This window comes from Thermobia domestica, chromosome 2 (assembly GCF_964235325.1).
Source record: "Thermobia domestica chromosome 2, izTheDome1.hap1.1, whole genome shotgun sequence".
NCBI lineage: Eukaryota > Metazoa > Arthropoda > Insecta > Zygentoma > Lepismatidae > Thermobia > Thermobia domestica.
In genome coordinates, this window is record NC_137455.1 from 9,987,508 (window position 1) to 10,013,939 (window position 26,432).

Consider the following 26,432-nt stretch of genomic DNA (forward strand, 5'->3'; position numbering starts at 1 on the left):
CAAAAAGATTGTTAAGCACATGATCCTAATATTAAAAAAAAAAGGCTCAGTTTAGTTGTGTTGTTTACTAAGAAGTGATTAAGTTCTGTGTATTCCTTGAAGGAATTGTCATCCATCATCAGTTGTGTTCCACGTGGCACGTCCTAAAAGAGATTTTATTTACGTGCCATTTAATGAGCCTGTGTAATTATATATGTAAGCACAGAACCAGAATTTGATCAGGGTAGGCTAGGTGCGCCTATGTAGCATTTTCGCTGTTGTAAAGTACGAAAATATGCAACTTTAGTCACTATAATTTTAAGAGCTAGGGGGCTATTATAGCCCCAATTAGCCCTCTTGGATCCGTACCTATATATAAATGTTCACACACAAGATTCGGAAGTTTTCCAGAATATATGATTTCATTATGTTTAATTACAATCTTATTCTACCTCAGTGGAGCAATACAGTTCGAAATTTTCAAGAAGTGAGTTCACCTGTGTTCGGTTGGTGCGATTCACGTGTGGTACTTTCATAACAAAGAAAGAAAAAAAAAACCAATATACTAAGGGAGAGCGTTTTTAACGTTTGAAGGCGGCTCTCCAAGTTCCCTTTAAACACTGTTACCAAGTGAGAGAGCTACGTGTTGTCACCTCTTTGTATATATTCACGTCAGTCTTCCATCTTCCTACCTACTCGCGCTGTAGTACGTTTGCTTAGGCACAACCCTTTTACTACATGGCAACGTCGCGTCACAGGCTTCGTTTCAGTCGTCTAACTCACATGTCATTGATTGTCTCCCATGATGTAATTAGTGGAAGTAGTCTCTGGTTGTAGCGATACATTTTTGCTATCCGTCAGTCAACCATTCGATTCCATGACAAAAGAAGTTGTCACAGACATGTACCAAGAAGTGGTCGAGATGCTGCAGGATGTGGTATGGAATTCAGTTATTCGAAATCCACGATGAGATAGTCATCACGAGAATACGGTGGATCAGGACGGGTTTCGTGCTGTAATTCATGGACAGTCTACACCGTCCCTTGGGCGACAAATGGACGGTGGATCAGGACGGGTTTTGTACTGTAATTCATGGATCAGGACGGGTTTCATACTGTAATTCATCGTCAGTCTACACCGTTCCTTGGGCGACAAATGGACGGGGATCAGGACGGGTTTCGTACTGTAATTCATGGACAGTCTACACCGTCCCTTGGGCGACAAATGGGCGTACATTGCTGTGTAACTTCCAACATTTTTGGATGGTTACACAGCAAAGACAATTATTGTAACAATTCACAGTGATACATTCGCTTGTGCCCCGGTCGCCGAATTGGAGGGCGCAAAACTGGGCAAATATTTATGTTCACTATAAGGCAAGGTAAAGTTTTAGCAAGCGAAAGATCATTTAAAAAAATACCCCAGAAACTTAACAGGGCAATAACGTCTCACCAACTTTAGGGTCATATCCATAGAACATAAGTTAGCTTGAAAGCTACTTTTTGAGGATACTGTAAAAACCTTTGCAGCCAAAAGTACCTACAAAGTTAAATTTTAGTTACAGCTTTTTGTATTTTCATTTAACTTATATCTATTTAAGAGATTTGTAAAACGTCCGAGTATAATACTCGGAACAACAGTTTCATTGTTTTTTCATAATTATATATTCTATTCCGAGCGGCGCTGGCGCTGTCCAGACCGTTTATAATTGTCATGGCAGTTTCATTTTTCATAAGGATTAACAATTCGATGCAAGAAATCCTTCCTGTTTTATTATGTACATTCAGAGAACTGCAGTCCTTGTTCAGTATCACCCATGATGATTTTTAATGTAATTACTCTGCTTATTCTTCTTTCAAAATAATTGTAATGAATTCATGAATTATTATGTATTGTCGAGCAATATTGAAGTCTCTCTTAAAACCTTTTCAAGTGTTCGGATGTGGACGTATCTTCTGTATTCCCTATACCACCGAATCAGGGAAATATATACTGTATATGTAATAGTATCCCAGTGGACCAAGTAAATAATGTACAAAGAATTGAATACTTGGTCTTGACATGTAATGGCTTTTTTTCCCTTTCGTAGTGAATATTATTATTATTTTGGAACTGTTCTTTATTTTGTTATTTCGCTTTCTGCCTGTAAACCTTCTCTTACGAGTGAATGTATGTTTTCTTCTCTGTGCTAGGTAAACTATGTGGATATCTCAAAATGACTGCAACGCATTATCCTGTGCTTCGTTTACGTGATGGGTTCAAGTAGGTATTTCTTTTATAGATCTCTTTTTTAAATTTCTTTTCTTACAAGTCCTATGTCTACCTATTCAGTTGAATCCATCCTCGACCTTTCTGTTTCTTGTCAACCATCGTTATTCGTAGAAATTTAGAGATCTGTTAGAGATCACAATGCATGGCTGCACGTATTCTAGAAGTCCGTCTAATTATGTATAATCTTAGTGTTCTTTCAATTGTTACAAGTTCTAATTATCTTCTATTTTTATATTGTTACTCTGTGGTTGTTTGGATACCCCGACGACTTTGTCCTGTTATTTGCTCGTTTCATTCCTTGGACTTTGAAAGTCCTTTGTCAATTCCAAGGATTGAATCGAACACTACTTGTATAGAAAGGACAGGTACGTGACGGTTCCACTCTTGGGTTCCACTTCTGTTTCGAGATTCGGTTCAGAAGAGGAAAATCCCGAATAAATCTTTGTATACCTAGGTATTAGAGGAAGGAATGCATCAGACAGGTTTGACTGTAGAATTATTAAGCTGAACCGTTATTCTCATGCGGTTTAGTTCGATTCCTGCTGCGAGTACACAATTTTTAACGTTAATTTACTCTAGTGAAGTTATGGGTAGAGAAAGAAAGAAATGTGGTGAAGACCATGTCCAAAACAAGAGATAAAATGATTGGATAACATGAGCACGGAGGAATGATGTTATTGGCTATTGAAGATACAGAAAGAAAAATACACCAAGACGAAAACAAACGGGCCAAATTCAACAATAGTCTCGATGTAATCACAGTTTTTTTTTTCAACCGTTTATCACAACGACAGAAAAAGTTTTCTATACAATTTGCCACCATGAGGCAGCGATTTTGACAATCACACGCCAGATAATGTAGCCAGCCATTTTTTGCTTTAGAACAGGGAAACGGTGAAAGTCGCTGGGGCTAAGTCAAGGCTGCAGAAGACCATGTAGTCATTCCAAGTGTAGCGTCAGTGCTTGAAGTACTGGGTGTAACGCTGTGTCCAACAATATTGGTCCGTCTTTCTTTAAAGGCACGACACCACTTCTTTACATGTTGCTTTGAAATGTAGTCCTTCCATACACCTCTACAGCCTATGAATACCAGCAGATGTAGTGTTTTTGGCCCACAAGAACCGCACCACTTTTTAATACCCGCTTCTCAGGTATACACAATCAGAATCCGAAGTCTCCAAACCTACACCAAGACAGACATGTTACGTGATCTACAAATAAATTTTCGTTAAGAGTCTTCATCCCGACGAAATTAAAATATCGCTAATTTTACAGTAATTATGTGATATCTTCAAATAGATAAAAGATAATTGAAATACAGAACAAGAGCGCTCTAGACAATATTATTTTGCGTGAGGTACCGTTATCACAAGTCACCTAGTGGCTTTCCGTTTTCAGCTGTTTAGAAACGCGAAAATAAATGCCGATTTTCAAAATGGCTCGAAATCGAAAGCAGATAAATGAGTCGTGATAATGGTATCTCATGTAAAATAATATTGTCTAGGGCGCTCTTGTTCCACATTTCGATTATCTTTTATCTATTTGAAGATATCACATAATTACTGTAAAATTAGCGGTATTTTAATTTCGCCGATGAAGACTCTTAAGTTACAGTGAGTAACAAAAGTTTTATGCTTTGTAATTTTCTTTTATCATCTCTCGTATTTAGTTAAACGTTCACTCATATAGTTGAGCATACAATCCTTTCTCAGTTGCAGCGCCAGGAAATTATAACAATTAATAACTAATTTCAATGTAATTGTTACAAATGGAACGCTTGATAGTAAGGAGTTGAGCTAAATCTTAAAGATTTAACAATACTTACTTAGTACTGTTATATTAATACAGTATTATCATTGATATGCATATTCTTGTAGTTTTATGAAAATAATTGATTTAAAAATTTTGTTTCTTAAATACAATGAGAAGCTTCTTCAGTATCAAATTTTCTTCCATTTTTCGATTAAAGTAAAAAAAAAAAAAAAAAAAACGTGAAGGGTATAGAAGCAAAACCTGCTAAATCCATTTTTCAATTTTCTCAGGAAATGAACAAAACGGGACGCCCTTATGTTTCAGAATTGTTGAATTTTTTTTTTTTTTTTTTTTTTTTTTGGTAGTGGTCAGTACTTAATGCAGATGAGTGAAACTACTGGATAAGCTTGCATATGTGCATTATTTTTATTCATATTAGTTTCATTTTTTGTATATAGTTTAGTGGTTTAGTGAATTCTTTGTGATTCTTTTAGTGATTTTTCTGGTGAGTTTTTAGCGAGTTGTGTTTGCATTGGCTGGCAACAGTGCCTTCAGTGTGCTATTCAAGTGGGTCTGTGCATTCGACAATGTGCTTCGAAGTTCAACTAGACAAGCATATTCATTAATAGTTTCAGAAAAGCATATTTATTCATAGGTTTTAGAGAAATACTCATGTTCATTAATAGACAAGATTTACAAGTTCTTAACGGTGTTGTAGAGTGCTACTCAGTTTATGTGTGATCGAAGACAAAGTATGATGGTTAGCAAGCAACATGTGGTTTAGCTAGCAGCAAGCAACAATTACTGCAGAAAGAAGTTAAGTAATTCATTGTACTAATATTTAAGTATTATATCAGTATATTAACATATGAACAAAGCATGTTATATTTATCGTATTAACACATGTACCTTTAAATAAGAATTGAAGCAAGTAACATCTCAAATATTCGTCAAGTCTTATTTCTCGATCTTCATGATATCTGGGTGAATCAGTAAAATGGGTTTAATCATACAGTTCATTAGCTTTGGATGTGATATGTTTGATTTGTAAATAAAATACATAAACATATCACCCTTCATACATCATCATTTTTTTGGTCCTCCGTCCACCGGATGTCAGAACGAGAAACGTGACTTTGCATTGTTTCTTCTCGTTGTGTTTGTGTGCGTGCTGCTGTCATATGCAGGACAGAACTGTTCATATCATTAGGTGTGTGTGCATTCAACCCAGCTGAATTCAAGGTTACACGTTTGTAGGTCACTCAGAAGTAAAAAAAAATATATATATATATATATATATATATATATATATATATATATATATTGTCAGCGGTTTGAGTAGTTAAAAAAAAAAGACTGAAACAATGGCAGAAGTGCAGTTGGGTCAATTAATTAAGAAACGTGCTTCGGTCAAAGGTCAGGCAACAAGAATACTGACATTTCTTCAAAAACTACAGAATGAAAATAAACCTAGCATACAAGAAGCAAGAACGAGGCTAGTTGCACTTGAAGGGGTTTTTATTAAGTTTGATGAGATACAGTCAGAAATAGAGCTCTTGGATGAGACGGGTGAACAAGAAACGCACAGAATTACATTCGAGGAACTGTATTATGATTCAAAGGTTAAGTTACAAGAATTTATTGATAGTTTTGAACAAAAAACGGATTCAGGGACAGCAAATAACAAAGCTGGAAATTCTAGTAGTAGTTCAGTACAATTGCCTAAAATTTCCTTGCCCACATTTTGCGGTAAATACGAGGAATGGTCGCCCTTTAAGGACATTTTCATTTCCCTTATTCACAATAACGAATCATTAAGTACAGTTTGTAAGTTTCAATATTTGCGCACATCGCTTAAAGGAGAAGCGTTTACATTAATAGCAAATCTGCCAACGGTAGAAGTAAATTACGAAATTGCATGGAAGCTTCTTGTTGAACGCTACGAAAACAAACGGTTGATAGCTTCGACATATGTACGAGGGTTGCTCAATATCAAGCCAGTAACGAAAGAAAACGCTAAAGACATTAGACAATTTGTAAATACTGCTCGCAGTAATTTTCAAGCCCTTGAAGCATTGAATTTGGACAAACCTTTGCATGACGTACTACTAACACAACATTTAGTAGAAAAACTTGATTCGGCAAGCAAAAGGGAATGGGAAGCTGAGCAAAGTAGTGACTCCTTTCCATCGTTATCGGAATTATTTTCATTTTTAGAAGGTCGTTGTCAAATGTTAGAAAACATTCGTCCTACTCAATCTGAAAGTACTTATGACAACAAAAGTGTAGATTCCAAAGCAAAAAGAAAGAATAACAGTCAAGTGAATGCGTTTGTTTCTGTGCTTCCATATGCATGTAATATTTGCCGTAGCAAAGAAACGCATGCTGTTTTTCGCTGCCCAGAATTTCTGAGTGCTAACATTAATCAAAGAAAGGAGCTCGTGAAGCAAAATAAACTATGTTTTAATTGCTTAGGTAATAAACATCAAGTAAAGGCATGCAAATCAAGTACTTGTAAGAAATGTAATTTTAAGCATAATACACTGTTGCATGAAGACACTACTCAGGAGGCTACTAACAAAGACAGTTCAAGCAAAACAAATAACAATACTACTAACGTACCTAAAGTTAAGGAACAGAATCAGATTAAAGTTCAACCACAGGACTCTTATTGCTCATTTAAGATTAATTATGGTCAGCAAGTCTTATTAGCAACAGCGTTAGTTAACGTAACAGACACTAAAGGTCGTTTTCAACAATGCAGAGTGTTATTAGATGCAGCGTCTCAATCGAATTTTGTAAGCGAAGCTTTAGTTCATAGATTAGGCCTCAAGAAAACGAAAAATCGTGTTCCCATTAGAGGTATCAATTCTGTAACCTCCGAAGCTCAGTACAGTGTTAAAGTTCATATTTATTCAAGAACATGTGATTTTAGTGCAGTGGTCGATTGTTTAGTATTGCCAAACATTACAGGTTGCATACCTTCTAAGGATATTGATTACAGTAATTGGAACTTGCCAAAGGATATTTGCTTAGCCGATCCAAATTTTAATCGCTCGTCGTCAGTGGACATGCTTATAGGTGCGGGGTTATTATACAGTCTCCTCGAGCCAGGCCAGAAGACTAGAAAAGGAAATTATCCAGTTTTGCAGGAAACGAAGCTAGGATACGTTGTCGTCGGAAATATGCCTTCAATACCCGAAGAAGCCAACCAGTCGGTAATTTCATGTTTTGCTCAGATGGAGACAGACTTGGATACACAATTGAGAAAATTCTGGGAACTCGAAGATCTTCAGACTAAGATTTACACGCCGGAAGAAGAAAATTGTGAGAAGCATTTTTTACAAAATACAACCAGAAATGGAGACGGAAGATTTATTGTCAAATTACCAAAGAAGGAAGAGAATGCAGCTTTAGGAGAGTCTTACAACATGGCACTACAAAGATTTAAGCAGCTTGAAAGAAGATTGCTACAAAATCCTGAGTTTCATAAACAATATGCCGCCTTTATGGATGAGTATTTAAGTCTGGGTCACATGCGAAAAGTTACAGAAGAAGACGTGAACAGCAGCAGCAGTTGTTATCTTCCACATCATCCTGTATTCAAGATGGACAGTACAACAACTAAATTAAGAGTGGTTTTTGATGCAAGTGCAAAAACGTCTAATGGCAAATCATTGAATGACATTCTTCAAGTTGGGCCAATTGTTCAAGATGACTTGTACTCCATTATTTTAAGGTTTCGGTTGTATCCAGTTGCATTTACAGCAGACTTAGAGAAAATGTATCGCCAAATATTAATTCATGATGAGGACAAGTGTTTACAACGCATCCTTTGGAGAAACTCAGTAGAAGAACCGATCCAGTCGTATGAGTTACAAACAGTCACGTACGGGACATCGTCAGCATCCTTCTTGGCAACAAGATGTCTGAAGCAAATAGCGGAGGAAAATTCCAAGGAATTTCCAGAAGCGGCAGAAGTTATAAAACACAATTTCTACATTGATGATGTGTTAAAATCAGTACCAAACGTGTCAAAGGCCTTAGAACTACAGAAGGATCTTATTAATATTTTAAGCAGAGCAGGTTTCAAGCTTTGTAAATGGAGCTCTAACAAAGAAGAAGTACTTCAAGGAGTTCCTGAAGACGTCAGGGAAAAACAACAGCCAATCATACTTGGTCAGCAAGACGGTGTTAAGACTTTAGGAATAGCATGGATTCCATTAACAGACAAACTTATAATTTCGAACAAAATTTGTAAACACGGAACTGCACCAGAAAGTAATGTTGCAATGACAAAAAGACAAGTCGTCAGTATAGTGTCATCTATCTTCGATCCATTAGGTCTAATCGCTCCAATTGTCATCAAATACAAGAATTTCTTACAGAAGTTGTGGAAGACAGGGATGGATTGGAATGCCCCATTAGACACAGTCCTACAAGTTGAGTGGAATCAATTAATGTCTTGGTTACCTGCGATGGCGAAGATACAAATTACAAGAAAGGTAATGTCTGCGGAGAACGTTAAGGAAATACAATTACATGGTTTTTGCGATGCAAGTGAAGAAAATTTTGGAGCAGTAGTGTACATCAGGGCTACAGACGAACAAGGAAACATTGAAGTCAATTTACTTTGTTCAAAGTCGAAGGTTGCACCGCTGAAGAAGCAAACTTTGCCTAGATTGGAATTATGTGGAGCACTGTTACTTTCGAAGCTAATAGACAAAACGCTATCCATATTGAATATAGAGGTCAGTGGTATACACCTGTGGACAGACTCGACGATAGTTTTGTCATGGATCAAATCACCTCCCAATCGTTGGAAGACATTTGTATCCAACAGAGTGGCTCAAATTCAGAGAATCACATCAATCAATCAATGGCACCACGTGCCTAGTAAAGAAAATGCGGCAGACATAGTTAGTCGAGGAGCGGATCCCAACACTCTTATCCAGTCTCGAGAATGGTGGCATGGTCCAGAGTTTCTTCACACAGCAGAATGGCCATGTCAAGAACAAAATGAGCCAGCTAATATTCCAGAAGAGAAGGAAGTCATGATAAGTTTGGTGGCAGTTCATGAAACAAGCTTTATGAAAAGGTATTCATCGTTAAACAAAATGTTGAGAGTAGTAGCATATTGTTTGCGATTCAAACATAATTGTCTTTCCAAGAAATTAGAAAGGAAAACCGATAGTCTTGACGCTTCGGAACTTCGTTTAGCGTTACACAGATGTATCAAGATAGTACAACATACTACCTATCATCAAGAAATATTGAACTTGCAGCAACAAATGGAAGTTTCAACAAAGAGCCCAATCAAGGATCTTTTTCCATTTCTGGACACGGAAGGAATGCTAAGAGTAGGAGGAAGATTGGAACATTCAAACTTGGACTACGACAACAAGCATCAATTCATCTTACCTGCAGGACATCATTTCACCCACCTGATAGTCAAAGAAGAACATAAAAGGTTGCTTCATGCAGGACCACAGCTTCTTATTGCATCTTTGCGTACCAGATATTGGATTCCAAGAGCTAAGAAGATGGTCAAGGCAATAGTACACAATTGTTTGGTTTGTTTCAAGTGGAGATCAACAAGGTCATCACAGTTAATGGGACACTTACCCAAGGAAAGAGTAAGTGAAGCAAGACCATTTGTACACGTGGGAGTGGACTACGCAGGATTCTTTTATGTCAAGCCCACAATTCGCAGCAAAATTCAAATGAAGGTATATGCAGCGTTGTTCATCTGTTTAGCCACTAGAGCAGTGCACATAGAAATAGTTTCAGACTTAACTTCTCAAGCTTTCATCGCAGCATTGAAGAGATTTGTTGCTAGGCGAGGTAAATGCTTATCTATCTGTAGCGACAATGGTTCAAACTTTGTTGGCGCCAATCGAGAATTGCAACAATTTTTTGAATCCAAGACTAACAGAAAGGACATCCTGGAACACTCAGCTCAAGAAGGTTTAGAATGGAAATTCATTCCTGCCAGATCTCCTCACATGGGGTCATGGGAAAGTTCAATAAAATCCATAAAGTACCACCTACGGCGTGTAGCAGGAACTGCAAGTCTGACATACGAAGAGTTGAACACGTTACTTATTCAAATTGAAGCCATTCTAAATTCAAGACCATTGACAGCCATTTCCAACGATCCTACAGATCCAATGTATCTCAGTCCAGGACATTTTTTGATGGGAGCTACACTTCTCAGCCTTCCGGAACCAGATCTACTGGACGTACCTATCAACAGATTAGGAAGATGGCAACGGATTCAACAAATGAAGCAGCATATTTGGAAACGTTGGTCAAGGGATTACCTCAACCAGTTACAACAAAGAAGAAAATGGAAGTCAGCTCAGCCTAATCTACAACCGGGCATGGTCGTATTGTTAAAAGAAGACAATGTTCCTCCTCAAGTGTGGAAGTTAGGTGTGATTGAAGAAGTTCATCCGGGCAGTGATAATTTAGTGCGAGTGGCAACTGTGAAGTGTAAAAGTGGCATTTTTCGGCGTAGTGTTGCTAAGCTAATTCCTTTACCCCTAGAATATTAATTGATTGTGTCCAATCAAGGAGGGGGAGGATGGATAAGCTTGCATATGTGCATTATTTTTATTCATATTAGTTTCATTTTTTGTATATAGTTTAGTGGTTTAGTGAATTCTTTGTGATTCTTTTAGTGATTTTTCTGGTGAGTTTTTAGCGAGTTGTGTTTGCATTGGCTGGCAACAGTGCCTTCAGTGTGCTATTCAAGTGGGTCTGTGCATTCGACAATGTGCTTCGAAGTTCAACTAGACAAGCATATTCATTAATAGTTTCAGAAAAGCATATTTATTCATAGGTTTTAGAGAAATACTCATGTTCATTAATAGACAAGATTTACAAGTTCTTAACGGTGTTGTAGAGTGCTACTCAGTTTATGTGTGATCGAAGACAAAGTATGATGGTTAGCAAGCAACATGTGGTTTAGCTAGCAGCAAGCAACAATTACTGCAGAAAGAAGTTAAGTAATTCATTGTACTAATATTTAAGTATTATATCAGTATATTAACATATGAACAAAGCATGTTATATTTATCGTATTAACACATGTACCTTTAAATAAGAATTGAAGCAAGTAACATCTCAAATATTCGTCAAGTCTTATTTCTCGATCTTCATGATATCTGGGTGAATCAGTAAAATGGGTTTAATCATACAGTTCATTAGCTTTGGATGTGATATGTTTGATTTGTAAATAAAATACATAAACATATCACCCTTCATACATCATCAACTACCACTAAACAAAAAAATGTTCAACAATTTTGAAACATAAGGGCGTGACACGTTTTTTTTAAAAATGGACTTAGTAGGTTTTGCTTCTATACCCCTGATACGACTATATTAGAGATAGCGCGTTTGCGTTCAGTGCACACAGTCCTAGGCTCGTGTCCTGCTGGGATAACTTTTTTTTTTTTTTTTAATGAACACATTGTGGTGGTTCATTTATGCTGCTTTGGAGCTGGAAAGAGGCTCAGCAAACAAACAACAAAACATTGAAACTAGTATGCTTGAGTTCTTGTAAAATAGTGTTAAAAAAAGTGAATTAATTCATCTGTACAAGGATAAAAGAGAAAATTGAATGAAGAAATATCTAGCATTCGTATGATTTCTTGGCACACTTATTTGTTCCTTATCGGTGCCATTTCGAAATGTCGTGCAATGGTTGGCCGAAGATAAATCTCGCGACCCAAAGTAAATAAAACACGTCCTTTGGCTTCTGTGTCACTGTTTTGATGGCCAGTTTCAATGGTGTTTATTTTTTTTTTTTCCGACACCACTCCGTCATTCAAATATATTCGCATTACGATGTGTACTTTTTATTTATTTGTTTCATATCTTATCATAGTGAATGCAGATTTATAGCACTCCATTAATTTGATTTAATGGACTTCACATCTTCTTGTAGTCAAAGACAGTGCAGTTAATCTGTACAAGCAACATCCAAAGAATGAAAGCGAACAGCATGAATCAGTTCCCCTTATTTTTCTAGTTGTAAACACCTGTGCATGTGGTATGTGAGGTCTAGGGTTCGATTCTGGTAGAAGAGCATCAAACACATTACACATCCCTGTAAACTGTGGGTCTTGTCCTAGTATATAGCCGTATTACTGACAAAAGCCCTCCACGTTGGTGTACTGATCAACGCGTGCGTTTTTGATGCACGTGGTCCCTGATTCGATTCTCTATGGAAGAGCCTTGAAATTTATTATCCCATTATTGTGGTTCAAATTCCGCTTTACACTGTAGATCCACTTCTCATACAGCCTCGCTGCTGAAAGCGGACGCAGAACTTCAACAAAGAAACAAACAACTCATTAATGGATGTAAATACAAACAAACAAATAAATAAATAAGATCAAATAAAATAGACGAACAACAACAATAAAACTGAGTAATACAATGAAACCTGTTCGCTTAAAAATGCTTGAAGAGTTTTTATTTTTTTTTATGGTTCCATGTTTTTTTTTTTAACGTAAGTGTGTATATGCAAAATATAATCGCTTTGTTCGTAAAATTTTCATTAAAAAAAAAAAAAAAAAACTACCATTTCGCATCATCAGCAGTCTACAACTGAAAACTGACATATTTGAGGCTGTACAACGTGCTATTCTTACAGATTGTTGTATTTGGCACACACACACAAACACACACACTACTCTAACGACATATATGTAATGGAGTGCTTCATAACGTCACAGTTTGTTGCTCTCCTTTGTAAACCACACTGAGAGGGGAAGAGGACCAGCGGAAACCTGCAGTTACGAAAAAGCAGTGATGACGTGTAAATAAGAAATCAGTAGATTTGCGTTATCAGTGGTTTAGCGGGCACATTACTCGTATAGTGCCAGCACTTGCTTATCCCATTCTATCCCCTGCTTTGCTGTAGTGTTTCTGTCTGTTGTTTATTTCATTCTGAATAGTATTGCCCAGGGCCGGATTGTGAAGTCCTAAACACTTAAAACATTTTGGTCCTCCCATTTTATATATATATATATATATATATATATATATATATATATATATATATATATATATATATATATATATATAATATACATTTTTGACATAGATACGGATCTGGCCTGGGTGTGTTTTTAGCTAATCAATTTAACGGTAGAACTGAAGGTTGGCGGAGGAGACGGAATTATAAAAAAAATAAATAAAATTTGAACTCTTGAACCAAACGACCAATCTCGATCAAATTTTCAACATGGATGAAGTTTGCGCGTGTTTTTTTCTTTTTCATAATTTCACTTTGGCGAAGCAACGTAGGGGAGGGGAAGGAGGGAGAGATATACTAAAATCTCTCTCTCTCTCTCTCTCTCTCTCTATATATATATATATATATATATATATATATATATATATATAAAGTGACTTATGTTCGTGAGTTAATAACTGTTGAACCATCCGATCGATCTCAATCAAATTTTCAACATAGATGACGTTTGAACCTGGGAAGGTTTTTTTTTTATCATTTCACTTTGACGGTAGATCTTTGGGGACGGGGGAGAGGAAATATATGAAAATGAATAAAAGTAAATAAATCTTGAACTACCCAACCGATCTCGATCAAACTTTCAACATAGATAAGGTTCGGATCTGGGATGTTTTCATCATTTCACTTTTACGGTGCAACGTAGGGGAGGAGGAAGGGGATATATGTGTAAAAAAAAAATGAATAAATAAAAATGACTGTATTTGTGACTTCATCACGCTTAAACCACCCGACCGATCTTAACCAAATTTTTAACATAGATGAGGTTCAGAACTGCGATGGTTTTTATTATATCACTTTTACGGTAGAAGTTAGGGGAGAGGGAGGGAAGGGGAGAGATGTATAAAAATAAATAAAACAATAACTTTTGAACCAGCGGACCGATCTCGATCGAATTTACAACCTAGATGAAGTTTAAACCTGAGTTTTAGTTATATCACTTTGACGGTGTATCTTATAGGTGGGGGAGGAAAGAGACATTTAAAAACGATCGAAAATGACCGATATTAGTGCTGAATCCATATTTTCCGCGATTGCTGAGATGAACAATGACACTTCCGATGCCGTGCCCCGTAACATGGGGACGGAAGGAGGATATATAAAAATAATCGAAAATGACTAAAAAGTGACTAACGGGGAACTGTTTTTTCTTAATTTAACCCAGCGAAGCGGGTAATTGATAATACATATACAGGGTGTCTCAAAAGTCCCCTGACATAGGGTAACTTTGTTATTTTCAAAGTTACAGTAAGAGGAAAAACTGTCTCCAAATCCAAAGTGAAGGAACTTTTTAAGTCGCACGAACCGCCTGGGCTGTACACTCTTTATGTACCCAATGTTACATGAAAATGCAACGTTGCCATTTATCTGGACCCACAAGATAAATGAATCGAGCGACTGTCTTTAACGCTAACGTGTCGATGTCCGGCCCCCATTCGCTCTATGTGAGAAGACTTTTGAGACACCCTGTATATATAATTCAAAAATGTAAACAATAATAAACCGTATATATATTTTATTTATCGAATTCAGACAAAACACAGTAAGATAGATTAAGTTATTATTATTATTATTATTATTATTATTATTATTATTATTATTATACAGTTTTAATTTTTAATTTCATTCCATTGAAATTTTCATTAATGTTTCCAAGTATGAAACTGTTAATGGAAATCCGTTTTGTCATGATTCGATTTGATTGATACTTAAATTTTGCTATACATGTTAATTAATATATTTTCATTTCGTTTCCATGTAGGGGTATTCAAATGAATCTTGAGTACCGTACATGTACCACCAGAGTACTGAATACGAAGTGGAACCACTTGAGGAAAAAGTTGCAATAAAGACTGGGATTTAAATCTTAAAAAGACTTTTCAAGTTGATAAGCATTCCAATTATACATGCTTATTTTCGAAGTATGTGTGTAATATTTTACGATGGGTATTTTTATTTTCCTTTTACTAAAATCATCTCAAGAAACTTCGAGTCGTAGTATATTATAGGCCAATATGTTATTAAATATTGAACGAGAATGAGTAGACTGCAGTAATTTCATCTCCAGTCTCCAGAAAAGAAAAAGAAGGTATCGAGATCGATTCTCTGTAGACAGTTGAGACAGCATTTCTTTTTGTTTAATTCAGGAACGTGAGAGTATACGGTAGTACCTTTGCAAATAATGGATAGTGCCAATTCTTTCTTCCCAACTGACAAACAAGAGAATTGGAAAATGGCTGCTAAAACACCTTAAAGCAATGGCCACATTCAATCTACAGAAGGATGTCCCATTCGAGAGGAATGGTATAAATTTTTACGGAATATTTTTTTACTCTTTATTATTCATTACTTTTGTCTTCTCTCATGTTCCTGGTTACAAATGATTTGCGGACATCCCCCATCCAGTAGTTGAGAAGCTCCAGATGCTCTTAGCCTGCAATATATCGATTTTCCACCACGTGTCCATATTTCGCTTTTATATTATTATTTTTAACGTTATGATGTATGTAGTTTCCCCGTGTATTGTTTTTGTGAGAGTTGTTTTTAGATTTTGTGGTTTTTCCATGTGGCAAATAGCTACATTGCAGCACGCTCTCCCGCTTCACTCGTGGCTGGAGGCACGTTTTATGCGTGTGGAAAGAAAAGAATTCAACTTGCTTTATTTTTGCGAATATGAGAATACGCAGTAAGGCGGTGGGGGGGGGGGTGAAGGATTATGTAATAGAAGAAAACAGTATGGCGGCTATTGTTCTATTCTCTAGTAACTGAGAACACTTTTTTTTTTGTTAGGTCGGGAATAAGGCATTTCAACGCTTAATTCCTGAACATAGTAGTTAGAAACAATGTATATATATATATATATATATATATCATATGTAGAGGGAAGGAAATTCAGAATTGCTGTAGCGTCGTTTGGTAGATGATTCTATTCAATAAAACAAGCGAAGAAGTCTATTATGAAGGAAAGTCAAAAATTGGATCGTTTTCTTTGTTAAGGGCTGTACAATTCGTACGTAAGACGACGTGGTTTGATAATCTAGGTTTTACAGGAGTCGTGTGTACAATTTTACAGGAAGCCACCTTTGAACTAATCAGCAGTATCTACATGCTGCAGAAGGAATTGTTGATACTGATGTAGGCTATATTCAAGCCATTCGAAATCTTGTAGTGGGGCCGCGGTGGCTCAGTGGTAGAGCGTTCATCTCTGGTGCTTGAGGTACCGGGTTCGATCCCAGCCTCCGCCAAGTGAACTTTGTGGTAAACAAACACCGTGTGCGTGGGTTTTCTCGGGGTTCTCCCGTTTCCTCCCAATTTCTTCATTCCACCATTTCACTCATTTCTCACTATCACCGTCTCCTTTAGCCTAACCGGCATAACCGTGGGACGTTAAACTTAAAGATTTCATTTCATTTTTCGAGATCTTGTATGTCCTATGTAAAATTCTGCAACGTTCTCGAGGTCCCATAGGGGCAAATTGGACTGTACTCTTTTGTTGAAATAGTATGACGTCGTCTAAAATTTTCTACTTCACTTTCTGTAAACTCAGTAATTTTATGTTATGTGATCAGGGTTGTAAAGAGAAATTCAACAAAAGTTACGTGTAATCTGAAAGCAAAAGCTGGAGAAGTTTAAGTAAATAATACCAAGTTCCTCTAAGATAGCCGGTTCTCGTGCCTCTATGTATAGTCTGTGGAAGTCGATCCTCTATCCCTTAAATGTTACTTTGACCGTTGTGCATTTTCAGGGAACAATTGAGTTAACCCGTCTTATTCAGAACACCTGATGTATTCATTTTCTAAGATCTTGCGAAGCCTGTAACTCAGAAGTAATGGTGCTTTTGACTTTCCTCAGTATAGACTTCTGCCTTGTTTTCGTGACTAGAAGCACGTTGGGAAACACCCTATATATGTATATATAAATTCCTATTAGCATTAATCCACAAAAAATTATACGTTAAGAAGTTATACAATTTAAGATAAAAGCTCAGTTGGCTGTATCTCTCTCAGACTACTTGCCAGGCTTTTTGTACTTCGACTGTTGTATAATATAATATTCATGGTTTTATACGCAGCATTATAGTAGGGCACCATGTTTATTGCGTTGAAATAAATAAATATCAAACTCGTATTAGATGTGACTTATGACTGTAGTATTCCGATATGAAAACTTTTTTCATTTATCCATTGTACAAAGATGTCATAAATCTAGCAATATTCCCACAACCTAAACAGCTGGCGTATGTGTACGCCGTGATCAACTGTAAGTTCAAAGTCAAAAATAAGGAGAGCGTGGCAAGCGGACTATTTAACACGAACGTCCGACTCCGTCAGTACCTTCAGTCAGTTTTTAGTAGCAATGGCGACGAGTGCTCAACAACGTCTTGATAGATGAACTGTTAGTGTATGAATTCTAACTCGGGCATAACGCTGCGGCAGGAACCCACGAAATTGTCATGCGAAAAGGCAAGATGATGCAGTGAATAACAGCACAGCAACTCATTGGTTCCAGAAAGTTGGTGCACCTTGTAAAATATCGAAGTTGAGCAAAGATCCGTCCGTTCTAAGGCAAAGGATTCTGAGATCATACCACACGTCATTGAGCAAAATCCACCCAAACAACTCGGCACGCCCCAATCAAGTGTAGTGCATCGCCTTACAAACTTGGTAAAATTATCAGCAGTTGACGCATTGTACCACATGAGTTGAACCCAGCTCAGGCGCAGAGGAGAATGGGTGTATGCTGACAGTTGAAGCAAAATCCTCGTGATATGCATTTCCTCAGACGGATTTTCATATGCGACGAAAACTGGATGTTCTTCTGAAATCCGAATGCAAAAACAGTGGTTGAACAAGGACCAACTTCCAGAATCAGTCGTCAAACAGAGTTGTGTGTGTGTGTGTGATGGAACTACGAGGGACAAAATCACTTAAAGAGTTCGTTTCTAATGGTTGTACTATCAATACCGACTTTCATTCCGAACAGTTGGAGCGGGTGTATGCTGTACTAAGCTTTTTTTTAAAAATCCTGCATTTGTGAAGCGGAAGCTCGCCCTGCTGCAACAGGATAACGCAAAACTATACTCGGCTCGAAAAACACAACGAGAAATACAGGAACTTGATGGCAAGGAACTGATACCATACCCAGTATATAGTCCTGAACTTGCCCCTTCGGATTATTACCTGTTTCGGTTCATGGCTCATTTTGTTAAATCACGATGCTTCACCAAACAGCAGGAGATAGAAACAACATTGATAGACTTCTTGGCTGCTAAGGACAAGACGTGGAATCGAAAACTTGGTAAGAAAGTGGCTGTACATATTCCATCTCGAGAGGTTATACTTTGGATGTTGGGGAACATGCAAATATGTTGTGTACCAGAATATTGCAAGACTTATGACTCAACATTGTAGAAGGGGACGCCTCGATCTTTTCGTTTTCATAAAAATGAAGATCGCTTCCCTCGTGGGTAAACAGCTCTTAATTCCTGTAGTGTGAAGGATCTGGGCCTGGTTCTTTTGTAGTTGGGATCCTACGTTAGCAGTATCGTCCTATTATTTCACCTTTGAAAAATATTGTGGAAACAACAGAAAATACTTTTTTCCGTAATTATTTAGTATTTACTAATATCTACTTAGTGAAATAGTTTATATTATCGCCTCATTTTCGAAGAATACGTCTACAGATCGATTTATAACGTCATAGACAATGTTATCGACGAGACGAGACGAGATATTTGTCATTTAAATTTTGTATATCCTATTTATTGTTTTTTAATATCATGTAGAAGTTATCAAAATCCTTCCGCATCAAGAGCTGTCCATGAAGGATCTGATTTATAACAATTTTTAAATCCTGGTTATTGGAATACATTGTGTAATCGCTTGCATATTTTTTAAACGTTATTTTTCGTTTGTGAATGAAATGTCATTCTGGTCCAGTTTCTAGTACATTATGCATATCCTGATCGAAAGACTTTTGAATTTATTGTGAGCAACTCGATTCTCTGTGCTTACTATATTGAATTTAATCAGATATCTCCTGTATTATAATCAGATTAACTAACCGGAAATCATATTTCATTCGAAAAATTTACAAATAATTTTCGTATCCCTCATAGATTGTAAAGGGAAGAATAATATTAATTGATGGTATTCGTGTGGGTTATTAATGACGATCTTTACGTGACCTTTTGAATATAATCTCAAGTGAATGTTCGTATGTGTTTGTGCAGAGAACGGAGAAGACTAGTCAATGCATGATAAATTGTAGCTTGTCAAAATAGCTCATTAATGGCAAGTAACTGGGTAGCCCTGCTGAACATAGCAACCAATTAACATTGTTGTTAAGGCAGTATTCAAAACTTACAGGAAACACCTGCGACACAATGAAAAATGTGCAGACTGTGGAATTCGCATGTTGTAAATGTTTCGCTTCCAATCTGCATCCTTGGATGGAAGGAAGTATCGTGAATATGATTTATTTCCTACATAAGGACTCGAAACTTTAATCAGTCAATCGAATTATAGCTTCCCTTTCAGCACCGAGGCTATAGAAAACTTGACTGGACATGAATCCTCTACCGGGAACCAAATGCAGAACCTTGTACACCGAAAGTATGCACGGTAACCTAGATTATCGGTGAAGGCTAATCAAATCGTAAGAGATGATTCCATGGTCGTCTTTAGGGATTTCTGAGTTTGATATATAGTACGTCGCTTTGGATAATCGTATTTAAATGAGATTGGTCACATTTGAAATAAAAAATCAAATATTTTTTTACTATACCCCATAGACGTTGAATGTGGGCCCCTCGAGTAGCGATGCAGACATCAAGACGATATTCCTATTCACTCCACACACGCTCCAATATATATCTGATGAAATGGACTGGGTGGCAGCACTGATACGAACTTGCACTTTTTGCAGGTTTTGAGACAGTGAGGGTACATAGACACAATCTTTAGGTAACATCATAAAAAGAAGTCAAAGACTGGTTGTAAAAGCAAAAAGTTTTATTACAAATGTTTATACTCCACTTAACTGGCTTACATTTTCTCTGTACCCGACAGACCACAGAACTTGAGGACTCCTCCTATAATTATTGCATATCTTTCTTTGCCTCTAGTCATTCTTAAACAACACAAATCATATTCGTAATTCCACAGCTAAATCTCAAGTTTATCATACTGCAATTCTTAGTATCATTCTTATCCAAAACTTAACATGAAACTCATGATATAATCATCTATATTATTTACACATAAAACTTCCCTAACAACGTACCGGCCACTCACGTATTAGCTAACACTTTTCACGCAACACTGGTAAGTCAGGCGACCTCGGCGGCCACTTGTAGAAGACATTATCATCATTTCTTGCACGTCCAATCCATCTTCCTGGAAGCTGCTCATTCAGATGTTTCCGCACATATAAATGCCAATGAGGAGGTGCTCCATCTTGTTGGAAAATTACGTCATTGCCTTCTTTTTCTTCCAATTGTGGAAATAATCAATTAGTGAGCATATCAAGATAAGTTGGATCTATTTTCTGTCTTTGGTTCCGTTCATTATTGACATTCTTGTCCATTGTTGACATGCACAAAGATATTTGATTTTTCTTTCAAATGTGATCAATTTCATTTAAATACGATTATCCAAAGCGACGTAATACCACTTTAAAATATGATAGTATTTTTATGGACACACTGTATTTCAATCAATGGTAACGTTATAGTAATATACTAGAGAAAAATGTGAAGCTCTGCTTAAGTGAGTGGAGAATCTTTCTTCTCCCACCTCCGAAGCAAAACCTGAAATTATGCTCCTAGCTAATTTGCAGTGGAATCAACGTTAATAAGGAATGTGTAAATTCCAAGCATCATGTATTATCATTACATTATCCTAATGCTTGTTGGTACAACACACAATACTTTTAAATGCAAGGGAAGCTATACTGCAAGTATTGCATCCTACGTGAAAGATAATCAACCTGACACGATTACATTGCGATTTGTATATTCATCAGAGGTACAGTATGTTAGTAAGTTTTAAAAGTTGCCGTCATTAAAAAAACGAAACACGCATGTAATCTGTGTTTCCGTGTGTCTGTATCCTTAGAATCTAGATAAATTTGCATCACAAAATCAGATAGGCTAATTCAAGGCGTAGATGGGTGAAACTATATACAATGACATTCTCTGGGATTTTACAAATTTCCCAAAATTTAGTATTTTATTGGAAGAAATGTCTGGAAAACTAAGCTTTCACTTCATAATGTAGTAATCTGTTAAAAAAAAATGAAAATTTTGCGTGTTAGCTGAGATAAATAATAATTCTAATTGTAGAAGATTGCAACATAATGTAGATGAAAAAGTTGTGTGAAAATATTAGAGCAGTGGCACCATCTAGGAATATTTTATGACGTCAAGGCCGATATTGTCGGGTTGACCATAGCTTGGTCCAGGCCAGTAGCCAGCCCAAAAAGGTAGGGGGCCGGTAGAAGTTACGGGGCCAGTAAATAATTAAGGGATGCCCGGCCCCCTAGACCCCCTCTGGATATGGGTCTGGCTTGTTGAGGTATTTAATTTTTAATATCCCGATTTATTTCTAGTAAGAGATCATAGTAACTCAGTGGTAAAGTTCTGATCTGTGATGCGAGAAGTCCAGGTTTTCTCGACGCTCTCTTATTTCATCCGACTTTCTAATTTCACCCCCACCCCCCACGATGATTCACTTGCTTTTACCGGCGTCTTCTTCACTTTAAAGGAGATAATTGTAGAATAGTAAAGACTTAATTTGATTGATTTATTTGTGTTTAATTTATTGATTTTCTGTACTAAAATCAGTAGATTACAAGCATGTTTTTTAAAAAGAAGATTTTGGTAATTAGTTTTTTTTCGTCGATTACTGGAAATTTAACTATAGCTGGTTTAAAACACGAATTCAATCTTTTTTTTTTTGTGCCATTAATAACATCAGAACAGTTAGCAAGGGCGAAATACATACCAAGAGGGGGAAAATAGAGAAAAGTGGGACAGATTTTATTGTATTCTTTAAAATGTCCGTAACATCATTAACTTTGCTTCCGTTAACACGACGCTTAAGCTACCAACTACAAGTATAAATGTGGGATACGATTAGTTGTATTTTATATTTATGTGTTAATAATATGCTTTTTTATGCGATCATACATACATTTGACTTCTTATAACGTACATTACAATGCAAACAACTGAAAAGTTAATTCATTTAACATTATTTTTTTACGCTGACTCCTGATTTCTTATAACCCCGATGGCAGAACTTTGTCTTTCTGCGATGAGCTTTTGTGAGTCAAAAATTTTCTGCAGAAGAAACACTTGTGATTACTAAAAATACCCTTTACGCGATGTAAAAAAGTTCAAACTATAGTTATGCAAGTCGTCCGTGCATTTAAGACATCTATGAAAGAGCATAGCAAGCATGTTTTTATACTTTTCTGTTGTCTATTTTTTCTGCACAGGCGCGGCAAATTTTCTGCGATCAGATCGCAGATCGCGGCATGTTCTGCTATGGGGCTTATAACATTTTCAAAGCCCTCATCTCTAGCGGAGCATGGTACCTCAGTGGTAGAGGCTTACCTCTGGTGCATGAGGTCCCAAGTTCGATCCCCGCCCAAATAAGTGTGTGGTACACATAAGCGTGTTCGTGATTTTTCTTGGGGTATTCCTGTTTCCTCCCACTTTTCCATTCCACCAATTCTTCCATTATCATTCACTTGCCTTGATCATCCGTCGTTCTTAGCTTGAAGACCTGAAGAGCATAATCACGGGACGTCAAACAGATATATGTAATTTCATATTTCATTTTTGAAGTCTCCCGTTTCCCAGCGGGAGCCCCTGTGGTTTGAATCCCACATTAAGCTGTAGGTCCACATCTCATATAGCCTTGTTGCTGAAAGGAAAGCTAAACTGAAATCACATCAAAGCTTTCCCTCCCCCTAGAGAAGTACATTAATAGCATTACAACGAATTTTTGTATGTACTAGTCTTAAAAAGCTACTTCAACGTTGGGCTCGGATTTATCGTAAGTAAGATGTGCAGATGGATATTGTGTCTGTCACTGGGAATTTGAGGTGGCAGCAAGTTAGGAAAACATATAACAAATTTTAATGAAATGTAAACAATTTCCAAAAGCAAGAAAGCGATTTAGCTATTATTATCTTTGAGAAAATCCAGATATTCCTGACTTGGGGGCGAGCGGGGAATATTCTTCAATATGTGTATATTTTATCTTACAAACTGGTGTAACAAACCTTTTTTTTTGGTTACGAGAATGCAACTTACCAAGGTCTAAAATAATAATAATATAACAAATTTGCTCAGCTCAGTTGGAATCTCAAATGCGTTATCTGCTACTTTCTTATAGTGCCAGTATTTATCGAATTACCGCGTGTATATTAACGTACTGCGATGCAACTAACAAAATAACCAGATAAAATGTTCATTGAACAGATTCAGATGAAATCAATGGCATATCTCAAACGTTCGTCACACGGATAAAAAGAACATGAAACTTCGTCTGCGAAAGATTGAGGTATTTCGCGTGCCGTTATAATAGTTCGTAGTGCGTCCGCTAGATGGCTGGAAAGTTCACGTGCAAACTAGACTGTTGATCAACCGTCAGAAAATTGCTCCGGCAACATCGGTGGTCGCGGAATATTATTTCATTCAGAGTGACAGTGTCTACCAAGAACGTCATGTAGCTCTTTAGTACAACCTCTATGTCATGGTATATTACGAACACTCATTTAAAACATTTTATTTATGATTGATTTGTTTCATTTGTTCTTTTACTTTTTTCCTGATAAAAAAATGAATGTAACGATAAATAACATTGAACTCCTCCTGTACCGATTTTGAAGTTGTTTGATACGTGAGTGAAGCCTGGCTTAACTTCGCTTTCTGGTCATTTTTGGCATTTCGGCAAGTTAGGGGGGGGGGAAGCAATGGTAAGGAGGCAAACAGAGAATAAATAGATGGTTTTGTAGACACAACACTCCAGGCCCGTAGCAAGCCTCATTTATTAGGAGGGGGAGGGTGCAGAAATGAAGACTAAGGGGGCAGTGACAGAAATTATCAAAGAACACCATAAAATTTTACATTTATTTATTATTTACAGAATCTGTATTTTTTTTTTTTTTTTTTGAATTATCGAAACAAAATTTTGTTTCATTTTTGTCCTTAATAACAGCTGCGCAAATCTGTCCTCAACATTGGGAGGCGGACGGATAAGACCGTTCCCATTCTTTTTAAAGCGATGTTCAAATTATTTATAAAGTTGAAAAACAATGCTGTGGTGGATCAGGGAAGCATAGTGGTCTTCAGCATTGGGAGGCGGGCAGATTTGAGGCATATTCTGGGGTGACATCAATTTAATCTCACTTTCTTTTGTGGCGATCGGACACAAATCATCACATTTGTCCCCAAAAAGCACATTTCAAGTCGGATTATTGGGGGAACAGTCCCCCCCAGTTCCAAGATTGGAGGGGACATGTCCCCCTCATCCTCCCGGGATTTGCGCCAGTGCTCTCTATGCGAGATACTTTGTTTCATATTAATAATTAAAATTGAAGTATTTATTTTTGAACATTAGAACAAAACTATATTACTGCAAGTTTAGATTATATCAATACAAAATAGAAGTATATGTTTTATTCAACGTTTGCACTCAATTTTCTATCTTTCAAAATAAGCGAGACACTACAGTTTATTGATATTCACAACTAACGTTGTGGGCTATGATACTATTGTTTGGAAGTGCACCTGGTATCCTTGGATCTTGTCATAGTTGCAATAATAGGGTACGGTTTAAAATTCTTGAAATGGGTAAAGATAATGTAAGATGTTTGGTGTATCTAGCAAGGAACGTAATTTTACTCAAATTTGTTGAATTCGTAAAGTTGAATTTAATTTGATAAATATAATTGCAAGAATTTGACTGGTTTTGAGTCATTTTGAAAATTCTCTTCAGCGTTATTTTTAAGAGGGGGCAAAAAATAATTTAGGCGGCAGTGCCCCCTGTACGGGCCTGCACCAGTCCATGGATCTATAACTACTCGAAAGGAAAGCTACGTCACGGGGTTGTTATAAGGTTACTGAGAGAAGGGCCAGTCATAAACGGCGTGGTAGTAATTGCAAGTGGAGGGTTTCTATAGAAAGGTGCAACAACATTGCAATTTGACGCCTCAGTAGAATACTCAGACGTAGTCCTGCAAATGTCAGTTCGTTTCTGATTTTGATCCGAGTATAGCTATAGCTGACTGAAATCACAATCAAGTAATTCTTTAAGACAAACATACTGTATATTTATTCATTCATACAAACTCTCAACCCGTGAAAGTTTTACGTGTATATGTGGATATAGATGAACAATTTCTATATCGAAAACTCTCCGAAGATGTTTTCAGGTTTTAGTAAATTAGACTTGGAACGTGGTGATTGAGAAACTCTGATTCAGAGCATTACCGAAGTAACCTGTTCAGTGTTATAGTTTAATTTGTTTCATGTTGATCTGTGCTTTGACAGATTGTAATATTAGGTTTTCTTTCACCTTCTTTTTGACACTTCTGAAGTCTTGGTTGTTCCGTTGATGTGTCCACACGTGCTTTGCTTAGCTTCCTCTTCATGCATACCTTCGTATGCAGAGATGGAGAAGGAGAGGAAAGTAGTTAGTTTGTGTTGAAATGTTGCGAGGGCCGAAGATTTATTGCAGTTCATGCTTCTTGCGATGACAGGGTGTTTGTGTGAAGAACAACTTTAGTTTCTATGACTCCTCTGTGCTTGTGTTTGTGGACATAACTAACCAAAAGGGTTTCACAGAATGTTTCATGCAGCTACGATGCAACAGAAAAGCATGTAAAACTTGTCTTGTGCTTCAATTTAATATAAACATATTGATAAAAAAAAAAAATAATAATCATCTTTATTAGTGGTTAGCTGTGGTTTATTCATTTAATACTACTACTCATATTGTGTTGAGCATAAACTGCAATGTGTTTCAGTAGACTGGCCGTTTCCGTGCCCTACAATTTGTGAAATATTGAAAAAGCAAAGAACATTAGCGTCGTACGTTGATAGCCAGTGGTGCTATTCAGCCGGTTCGCTAGAACCGGTTGTTCAAATATTTTGAGTTTGCAGAACCGTTTGTTAAACCCAAACGTAACAGTAAATTTTATCCAGTTATACTCATGAATAGTAAATTTTAGTTTAACTATCTTTATTGCTAGAATTTCTTACAGCTACAGGGTTAAACATATAATCTCTCAGAACAAGGTATAAGTGTTTATTTCTTAATCCAAATGTTCAAATATCAAGAATGAGAACTGGGATCACATGAGTGTAGTG

The 26,432-nt window shown here is 36.8% G+C and overlaps 1 protein-coding gene across 7 annotated transcripts in view; it reads left to right on the forward strand.

Moving 5' to 3' along the window:
* The window catches only part of Fak (protein tyrosine kinase 2 Fak), a 414,892-nt gene that overhangs the window by 101,718 nt on the left and 286,742 nt on the right, over positions 1-26,432 (forward strand). For 3 of the 7 annotated variants that reach the window (XM_081738434.1, XM_081738437.1, XM_081738439.1), the window contains one exon: positions 2,172-2,241. The exons of the other annotated variants lie outside the window; for them this stretch is intronic. In XM_081738434.1, coding sequence (XP_081594560.1) covers positions 2,195-2,241 — 47 coding nt within the window. In that variant the 5' untranslated portion in view covers positions 2,172-2,194. The remainder of the gene's footprint in view (positions 1-2,171; positions 2,242-26,432) is intronic. 7 annotated transcript variants of the gene reach the window in all.